The 10,124-nt window shown below is 46.9% G+C and overlaps 1 protein-coding gene across 2 annotated transcripts in view; it reads right to left on the minus strand.

Moving 5' to 3' along the window:
* Positions 1-9,835, minus strand: part of LOC135817986 (iroquois-class homeodomain protein irx-1-A-like) — a 27,829-nt gene extending 17,994 nt beyond the window's left edge. The window contains exons 1-3 of one of the 2 annotated variants that reach the window (XM_065331289.1): positions 9,656-9,835; positions 9,267-9,356; positions 294-959 (exon numbers count right to left, since the gene is read on the minus strand). In XM_065331289.1, the coding sequence (XP_065187361.1) occupies positions 294-959; positions 9,267-9,335 (735 nt within the window). In that variant the 5' untranslated portion in view covers positions 9,336-9,356; positions 9,656-9,835. Of the gene's footprint in view, positions 1-293; positions 960-7,103; positions 7,796-9,266; positions 9,357-9,655 lie in introns of those variants that run through there. The other variant, XM_065331290.1, reaches the window with a different exon arrangement.
* Positions 9,836-10,124: the final 289 nt, after the last annotated feature.

Raw genomic sequence — 10,124 nt, forward strand, 5'->3', positions numbered from 1 at the left:
ATCATTTCTTAAAATAGCATCAATGTACATGTACAGCGAAGCCTGTCCAGGACGACCGCTCTAGGGACCTTCTAAACATGGTCTCTATTACCAGGTGGTCTCCTTATCCAGGGTCATTTGACAGGACATAGTACCGGTATCCCTTGGTCCTGTTGCAGTGGTTGTCTGGGACAGGTGGTCGCCTTATCCGAGTGGTCGCCTTGACAGGTGTTACAGTACATGTACATGATTGTGTCGCTGCCTTCCCGGAATACTCTATTATGATGAGTGAGTGAGTGCCCAGGGTGTCTTACCTGAGTTCCGCGAGTTAGCGTTGAGGAGGGCGCAATTGAAGGAGAGCTGACCCGTGCCTGCAGCATTGTTGTAAGCTCGCTGCCACTCGGCCCACCAGGAGGTTGTGTAGGCGTCAGTACCCGTACGGACGCGGCGACCGGAGTTGATGCCCTCCCTGTGGCTGCCGCTGCTGCTGCTGCTGCTGCTGCTGGCGAGCCAGTCTGTGACACTGCCGCTGCAGATGCGACCGCTGCTGCTGCAGGTGGTGGTGGTTGACTGAGGAAAAGATGTGATGGGTGTGAATGCTGCAGAAAGATGGGCTGCGATGTGACGAGTTCTCGTCGTTGAGCCTGCGTCGCGGCCAGACCAGACGCGACTCCAGGACTGTGGAATGCCAGCCGACTGGGCTCCAGCGCTGCGCTTTGCACTTGCTGGTGCTGCGTTGCTAGCGTTGCCGGTTGAGGCGGTGTAGGCGCGTACAGTACGGTATTGTGGACTGCCTGATCCGTGGTTAAAGCCAGGGCTGGACCCGTGGCGGTGTAGGGAGGAGGAAGAACTGCCAACATGATGGTTGATGTCGGAGGTCGCAGCAAACTTATATGCCCGGCGGCGTGCGTGTTGCTGACCGCTAATGAGACTGGTTGGTTGACGGTGGTGCACTGCGGTGCTGGCTGCTGCGACTGAGCCTGCTCATGAGAAGAAAACACACATACACACACACACACATACACATGCACACACACCCATGCAAAGAGAGGTCATGCGACCGTGTTGACATTGTCTTCGTCCAGCCGAAGAATGAAGTTTCAGGCAGGGGCAGTAACGTACGACTCGTACAATACACGAATGCACTCTGCAAAGAGACATGACTTGTTGGACATGATCGCGTCTACAACGCCTACACCCATGATTCAATGGAGGCAATTTGTATGACGAGCATTCCTAATGGCCTGCGCAAAGTTCCACGCCATGTAAAAGTACGCTAAGCCCACGTCGGTATCTTTGAACAGTCTATGGATGTACCTGTTTTAGAGGTGACTACACTGATCGCTTTGTTCGTCTTCTACAAACTGTATTTGACAAGAAAGGCGAGGAAACTGGCCTGACACAATCGCTCCTTTAAGTAATGACTTCGTGGGTGCGGAATGGCGTTTTGGCTCCTACAACGCGAGAGAAGAGACTATCGCTACTGACCATGATGGCGGCTGTGCATAGGAATCCTGGCTGCATTGCTACCAGTCTGCCTGGCCTATGGTCATCACAATCCCATGGAGAACTCGAGCAGATTGTGACGGCATTGAAAGATGTCAAGCGCTCAACTACATACCAGGACTAGTGGTACATCAACAACTGAGCACAGTGCCAAGACCTAAATCAGCTGATGGTACATAGTACTAGTAAGGGCCTCTGTGCTGGCCAAGCTTTGCTCATTCACACAGGATTTGTAACTACTAGTACGCGGAAGACATGATCATAATGACCCCCTTTTCTGCTCTTCTGTGACCCCAGGTCGTACACTGGACCCTGGGGGGGGGGGGGGGGGGGGGGCGGGATGCCTCTTCATGTGTATGTGTTTGTGTGCGTGTGTATGTGTCTGTGTATGCGTGTATGTATAATGTATGTGTGTGTGTGTCTGTGTGCGTGTGTGGGAGTGTATGTATCGTCCACAAGTCCTCTACGCATTACAGGGCTTAAAATATCTTGAACACGCGATCGGTTCCACTTTCCTTGTAGCTACTGTTGACTCCATGCATCCTCAGCTGCTGACATGCGGTCTATTGTACAGCCACAGCCCACAGACCTGTCCTAGTATTGCCTATACAGTGTTTAGCGGTATTGGTTAAACATGACACGATGTGGACAATCATGTACCCTTGCAGGTCTACATTGTAGATTTGAACTTGCGAATCTCCATTCTGGATCACATGAACTATAGCCATGTATCGAGTACATCATGCTCGTTCATTGCACAAGCTCCCAAGGTCCATTATGCCCTGTCTGAATGTCCATAATCGATAACAATACAAGTGCGAGATCGTACGAGCAGTGATTCAACAGATTTCGTCCAGAGGAGCAAGCACAGGGGTCGCATGACCATATGGATCGAGGGGTAATACACAGAACGACTGCGGGTGTTTCAGAAGATACAGGCCTGCCTGCACATGACGAGAATCTACTGTCCTTTCACAGGAAGCTGATCGGGTATGTAGGGACGCCAACTCACCATGAAGTAAAGCAGTGTTGACCTCAGTAGCATGGATTTAATCAGACTCCTAGTTTTGCATTACCCGCCATAAATGGTTTGCCAAAAGCAATTAGATGGGCAGCGCTAAAATCTACACGAATTGACAACAGTTTCGCGTGACCCAAACGTGAAAGAATCCATTGACGCCACGCTGCGTGCGTTCAGTCGGAAGATCGCCTAGCTGAGGCTCCAGTCCGCCAGAGTAAAGCTCGTCACTTTCCCCGATTGGTCAGCGCCATAAGCAAGGCAGAAGAGTGCGGCGAAGGGAAGATACCACACCATGCTCACAAACAACACGACAAGATAGAGAACAAACTGAAAACGAGACTTATCGCTCTTTACCAGTTCCGTTGGAACACAATGGGTGCTCTCAGGCGTGGAAAAGCGATGCAAGATCAGCGTGAACTCTATTTTCTTTACACGAACGGAAGCAACAGTGCCTGGGCTCACTACGTTCCTTCCGTAACAGGTGGCAGAAAACATGCAGAAGCGATCGTCGATGAGAGTGAGTGGCTCCTAAACTCCGCTCCCCCCCCCCCCCCACTCATTTCACATTTTCAGGACGTGGGTCACGTGAAGTTAGTTGATTCTGATCTTTGCCGAACGCGCTTCGGCCGTCGTGGTAACAGACAGTCTCGACTGGTATTTGCAGGGGAGGCAACGCAACGATTCGTTTAAGATGCAGCACGCCCGAGCACATTGCGAGTGATAAAAACAGTTTAGGGTAGAGTCGCCCCTTCCTCCTACGGGCGGAACATTCCTCCACTGCGTGGGAGTTTGAGAATCGAATTTGAGTACTACAATGTAGTAGCCGAGGTAGCCAACTAGGGAGATGCTTTCCGAAGCTTTTGCGATCCGTGAAGGAAACACTTTCCCATTGCAGACCATCACCAGGCAATTACCAATGTCTCGCGCAATTTTAGGCGACAATAAATATGACGAATAGAGTTCTACTGCTTCCACCATTTGCACAGCGCGAATGGCTCTTCACCGATTTCCTAATCGATACCTTATCCTTTGCGCTGCAAACCTTCACATTCCAAACCGATACTCACACCAATAACGTGGTGTTACTGTTAGTATACTACTGTCTTGACTTAGGCCTACTGGAGCTAAACATCTCGCTCTCCTCACATACAGGCCACGTACACTGTGTGTCTTGTTACGAATATTTTGTTATGGAACAGCGCAGGAAGCTCGCATTACCTTTCCTTTGTCAGATACCTCTGCTACATTCATGTGAATAGCAACTGAATAAAGCGGTTGTCACTTGACAAACCCCCTTTTCTTTAATTGTAATGCAGTTGCGTGATGTCCATCACTTTCTTAGTTTACATTCATAAGAATATACAAACACAGAATCCTTGTTAGTAGTGCCCGGTGTATACATGTGTAACACAACGTCGCGATTTGGTGTGTGTGTGTGTGTGTGTGTGTGTGTGTGTGTGTGTGTGTGTGTGTGTGTGTGTGCGTGTCACTGTGGTGTGTGTGTGTGTGTGTGTGTGTGTGTGTGTGTGTGTGCGTGTCACTGTGGTGTGTGTGTGTGTGTGTGTGTCGGGAGAGGGGGGGGGGAGCGAAGAGAGTTACCAGAAGAAGTGTGCATGTGAATCCAGAAGTTCCTAATTTCCTGAAGTACCTTCACCTATTCCAACTACTCCACATCGACCCTGTTTCGTAAGGAAACGGACGACGTACTGGGGCCAAACCAGGAAAGAGCTGTGGTCAAATTTTCAACTAGAAAGTTAAAACACTTGTACAAAGCGTCAGCTCTGTTCTCTGGGACGTCCCCTTCTTCTCAAGGCACTATAGTATATGGGAGTGCTTTGTCATCTTGTAGCTCACTAGGCACTTAGGGATCTTGTCCCTGTACATACTCTACATGATTTCCACTTGTACAGTACACCTCTCTCGTCCAGTATCAAGTTACCAAGATCATGTCAACACATTTTCGTGCCGCAATGATGACGTCATCACTCCGCCATCTTGGTTCGAAGCGAACCGATGCTCGTCGGAGAAGCCAGTCGGAGTCCCAGGGAACGCTGCATACCATGGTTTATTTTTAGCGGGCTCCCTGGCAAAATGGTCACGGACTAATCGAGCCCATTGTGCGACTAGTGAATGCCAGGGACGAATAGAGACAGCGAGAGAAATCGAGAGAGAGAGAGAGAGAGAGATAGAGATATAGAGATATAGATAGATGGATAGATAGAGAGATAGATAGATAGAGAGAGAGAGAGAGATAGAGAGAGAGAGATATAGATATAGATAGATAGATAGATAGATAGAGAGAGAGAGATTGAGAGAGAGAGAGAGAGAGAGAGAGAGAGAGAGAGAGAGAGAGAGAGAGAGAGAGAGAGAGAGAGAGAGAGAAAGAAAAGAGAGACTAGTTGTGACATTAAATTTCACTGTAACACACGAACACTGGGCAACTAACAAACTACATGTACATGTAGTTGCTTGTGATTATTCGCACAAACAATGTCATGTACTCGTAGCGTTCTAGTGGGGAGAGACAAAGGAGTGAAAGGTGTTGGAAGGGATTTAGCACAAACTTCACACTCACATACAAAACTATGACGAAAAGGCCATCATGTCCTCCCCTATGTGTTTTAGTCACCTGTGGTGACACCCGCCGCCCCCCTCCCCCCACCCTCCCCGCCCTACCACTTTCCAGATGATCGTTTGCATTAATTTTACTTGTGCAAATTGAACTCGGATGGAGAGTCAAGGATGGAGATTGAAAAAGAGAAGACCATAAGTTTTCACGTTATCCGTTTTGTCCAACACAAACGACTATAAGCAGGATACTGGTGAGTCAGAACGCGCAACGATTTAGGCCTTGACAGATTATGCTAATATTTTCGTGAAATTATGCTTTTCGCATTGCTGAAAAAATTGCAGAATTATGCTATTTTTATGCTAAAAGTTATCATATTATGCCGCATTATGCTCACATATGCTGCTAATGTATAATGGTTCTGTGCAAAATAACAGGGAAATTTTTTTGTAGAGGGCGTACTGTAGTAGCAAAAGTTCAACGGGGTCAACGCACCATCCGACCTAGCTACGACTGTCACTGATTGTAGTGGACTGGACATGTTCTCAAGGGAGTCGTAAACCTACGATTTCCTGGTGCATCTACTTGTACTTGTACTTGTAGAACATGTACAACTGTATGGGATTTGATGCGAACAGGCGGATTATTCCAATTTTATGCGATTCGGATGCAATTTACCTCGAATTATGCGATTATTCGATTTTGGTAGGAATTATGCGAAAAATTATGCTAGCATAATCTGTCAAGGCCTACAACGATTAGCACAAAACTGACTGATGAGCTACTGCCATTCAACAACCTGGTGCTTAGCTGCATCAGGTTGTTGAATGTCAGTATCACATCAGTCATGTTTGTGCTAATTGTGGCATCCCAACTCACCATTCTCCTGTTTATAACCGTTTGTGTTGGACAAAACGGATAACTGGTAAACGTACGGTCTTCTCTTTTTTTTAAACATTTACTTGTTGTGTTACCGTAAAACTCTGAGTCGCCACTTCTCGCTGCCTATCTACATGTACCTGGTCTACCGTCTCATTCATTGGTTGCTGAGTTTGACTTGGAATGAGGGAGTCGTAAAATACCGGTATTTTACTACTCCTGCTTCGTCTGTGATTGCATGAGTCCCCCTTACACATACCGTACATCCGGATCAACCTTTCACCGTACCCTACCCAATGGCCAAATGCAGTGGAGTTCACTACGAGCAAGAGCCCGTATACGCGTACTCATTCTGATGTAATGACAACAAATGCTGAGATTCAGAAATCAACATAATTACCGGTATATCTGGGAGTTAAAAAAAAAGAGAGGACCACAAGTTTACAAGTTACCCTTTTTGTCCAACACTAATGATTACGGAATAAGCAGGATACTGTTGAGTCAAAATGTGCAACAATTAGCACAAAACTGACTGATGTGATACTGACATTCAACGACCTCATGCTTAGGTGCTATCGTTCCCTCTTTTTTTAATTGTAATCCTTGGCTCTCCATCCGAGTTTATCTCTGAGAGTAAAAACAGTTCATGGTGCTTTCCTATTCTTGATCCACACGTGACACCATTTTTAACAACAGTATTAATTTTCAAGGTACATTGCATTGACCGAAGAGTGCCTGGATAGTGTACTCTTGAGGAGCTATGAGTAGCCTCTGGTAACAGGTCTGACATTGTTTTCTATGGTGGATACATGGGATAATAGATGTACGTACCTCGGATAAGTACTGTTTCCTGTTCCCTATGGAGGTACGTCTTATCAGATGTTCACATAGTGCATTATGTGAAGGTACCCCTGCCAAAGCATGGCACAAGATTATGTTTTGTTGAATCTGACCCCGATATTAGACTTCAATGCACATGAAACACAACATCGATGCAATGTGCATACATATAGGAACTTTGTACTACACATCCCCCAGAGGTCACTACACCGTGCAGTGCCAAGAGTACTTCATTGGCATGCATATTAGCGTTTTGAACACACTGGCTCCATCGCATGCGACACACCAGATGTTTAATACAAGACTTACTTCAAGACTGCAGGTCCTTGGTGAGTTCTCGGCCCAAGGAGCAACGTTTTCCACGCCAGCAAGAGGAGAAGAAAGGAGAGAACGACGCCAACAGCTTCGCTCGAGCACCTAGCAACAGCACCTCGACAAGGTCGGAGCAGCGAGCAGATTGCAAGGTCGTGCAAGTCAGCAGCACTGCCGACTGAAGTTGGTTTCTGGCAGAGAGCTGGCACCAGCTAGCTGATCTACTGTGGACAATACTCTAGAACGGAAGTGGTACTCCTGTTCTGTATGGTTAAAAGCAGGGAATGCGGGGCATACTGCGTGCTGCTGGTTGTGAATCGACGATTTCCTATCAACGCGTTTCCTTTACAAGTTCTATGTCGCGGTGTACAAGGAACAAGCAAAAACAATGATGTGACTATCACTTGGTGCACACACAGTGGCACACACACATACAACAGAGCACCGAGATGCTAATTGTTCCGTCCCTGAGATACTCTACAACTCCATCTAGACTTGCCACACCACAAAACTAAGCGCCAGCACGGTTGACAGGTCTAGGCGACCCAAAGATGTAACAATGCATCTGCAAGTATTCAATCGTGTGTACTAGCAGCGTGTACATCATACATAGTCATTACACAATGTCGTGCACTCAACCAGTGCATGAACGCACACATGGCATGGGCCTCGCATGCATGCGTGGAACACAGCATGTAGACCACCACGAGTACGAGTGGAGTGCGTACGTTCATTGTACATGTACATGTGTGACCTCGCCAACAAACCAACAACGGTTGAACCCCTCTATCTACTTTGGCTAGAGACTAGCAATGGAACTGTAGGCATGCCCAAATATACAGATGACGATTTGCCTTTCCTTTAGCATCCTGGCCACGTGCAATAGCACTCTCTGGTACCAAGAGTCCATGACCTTACTATTTGTGGTGTGTACTTGTAGTATCCCTGTTATCATCAGGGAGACGCGTACCGTACTATGCCCTCTGATCTACCCGTATTAAAATGCATTGCCAGGCCAGGTACGCTATGTGGTCGTGCAATAATTTCCCTGGCAGGGCCTGGGGAGAAAAGACCCAGCGACAGCGCTTTGTTGGCATTTCCTGTGGCATCTACAATTTTTGTAGATTACCTGCACGCCATGTAATTTTACTGGCCACATTCTCACTGTTATATCGAAGCTTGAAGCTCCGACACATGTATGTTACTGTACAAACATGCAACCAACAACCAAGTCCAACAGGGTATCGGGATTAAATTAAAATCTTTTTCGGAGATTTGTAAAACACCCTTTGGATTTAGCTATAGTTGTAGTTGTAGTTGTTTGGCAGTGTACGTACGGGCACAGACGTGTCGGTGAGAGGAAACAGGACAACAATAATTATTATGCCAAATTGCTTTGAAGGTGGCCTCTTTTTGTGCTCTATTAGTGAATTATGCCAGCGGTAATCCACATGATTGAGCACATGCATGATGTAGATGTAGCTACATAAGTTATTATCAAGAGTAAAATAGGAACTTATGTACTCTTGATAATTATAATACCAGTTAATATTTTATGTACTCTTGATAATTATTATCAATTGAAAGTCCAAGGTGTTGTGTACATGTACTACGAGCATGTCTAGAATACGATATAAGTCAATTGTACTGTACATAACAGTACGCTTTTGTGGACACGTGTTGAAGTTCTGTGTGTTGTCCTACTTCTGAAGTACTGGTACGTAGATGCACAACGGCAAGGGGACACGCAACCCTTCGAAGGATCCATCATTACCCTCATCATTTGCCTTGGCTTGATCGGCATGGAGTCGCAGACGACTCTCTGTGATTACCTTGAGTCATGGACGCGTCGATCGTCAGTAGCAGTATGAGGGAGCAGTTGAATTACGGTATTGCACGATTCCCTGTACTATAGGCCCTGATCAGCACTAGCACATATATAGCACTTGTGACTTCATGTCGTATCATCGCCCCAGGATTATTATCGTACGGTCGTACCAGCCATAGGCCCATATCCGCAAAGAACGAATTTAACCATCCCGATTAGCCACTGCACAATGTGTAGTCGCTAATCGGTACCGGTATGCCATCACAAATTTAATACCTTGGAATATCCCAACACAAACAGTAATGATGTCTTGTGTGTCTCGCCCAACTTACGGCGAAGATCCGGGGATCTCTTGAGAGGTAGTACTGCTTCTCCACTGCTCCGGGTTTGCGTTCATCCATCAATAGTCATCCGTCACCATCCTACAGCGGGAATTGGGAATTGGAAAGAGCACAGGGCACATAGCGTGCACACGGCACACAACACCTGTGTCACGCCCCAGACATTCTACAGCCTGCAGGACTTGCAGTATATTGTTATTATCATCCTGCAATGCGGTGGACCAAGGCTTTTTATTCTATATCAATTGTGCACGCAGGCAGAACACCATCGACAATGATTCTCACACAGGCAGAATACCATCGACACTGATTCTAAATACATATGTATGTGGGTCGTTACATTTCGACACCGTTTATTGAAAGATATTGGCAACTTGTACCTTTGGTGGTATTGCGATCAATTCCTCGTCAGCTTTAGCACTCAAAGCCTCTGCTCTCCATACATACGGTGTCTTTCCAAAATCCAGTGCACCGACGCTTATGTCGGGCGGGACGCAGCCCAGAAGACGAAAATCTTTGTATTACCTGTGTTACAGTCGATCATCCAGAGATGAAGTGTTTACTTTGCTGCACAATTGGCATTTATATCGTAGATCTCCGTGTCGGGATTGCCAGCTGATCATGTTATTACTCTCCCTTTGTTGGCTGGCCGAGCCCAGATTTGAAAACGCGTGAGTATCTGCCAATCCCCTGCATGATCGACGTTATGCAGGGGAGAATCTTCGCACCTTGATCTACGTCTTCGCAGTGGAATCTAGCCCGGATCACGTGCGACGTTGCAAAACCACAAGACAGATTGACTGGCAAATAGTGTCAAGACGCCTCACGTGCCCTGCATCCAGCTAGATT

Source organism: Sycon ciliatum, chromosome 5, assembly GCF_964019385.1.
Source record: "Sycon ciliatum chromosome 5, ocSycCili1.1, whole genome shotgun sequence".
NCBI lineage: Eukaryota > Metazoa > Porifera > Calcarea > Leucosolenida > Sycettidae > Sycon > Sycon ciliatum.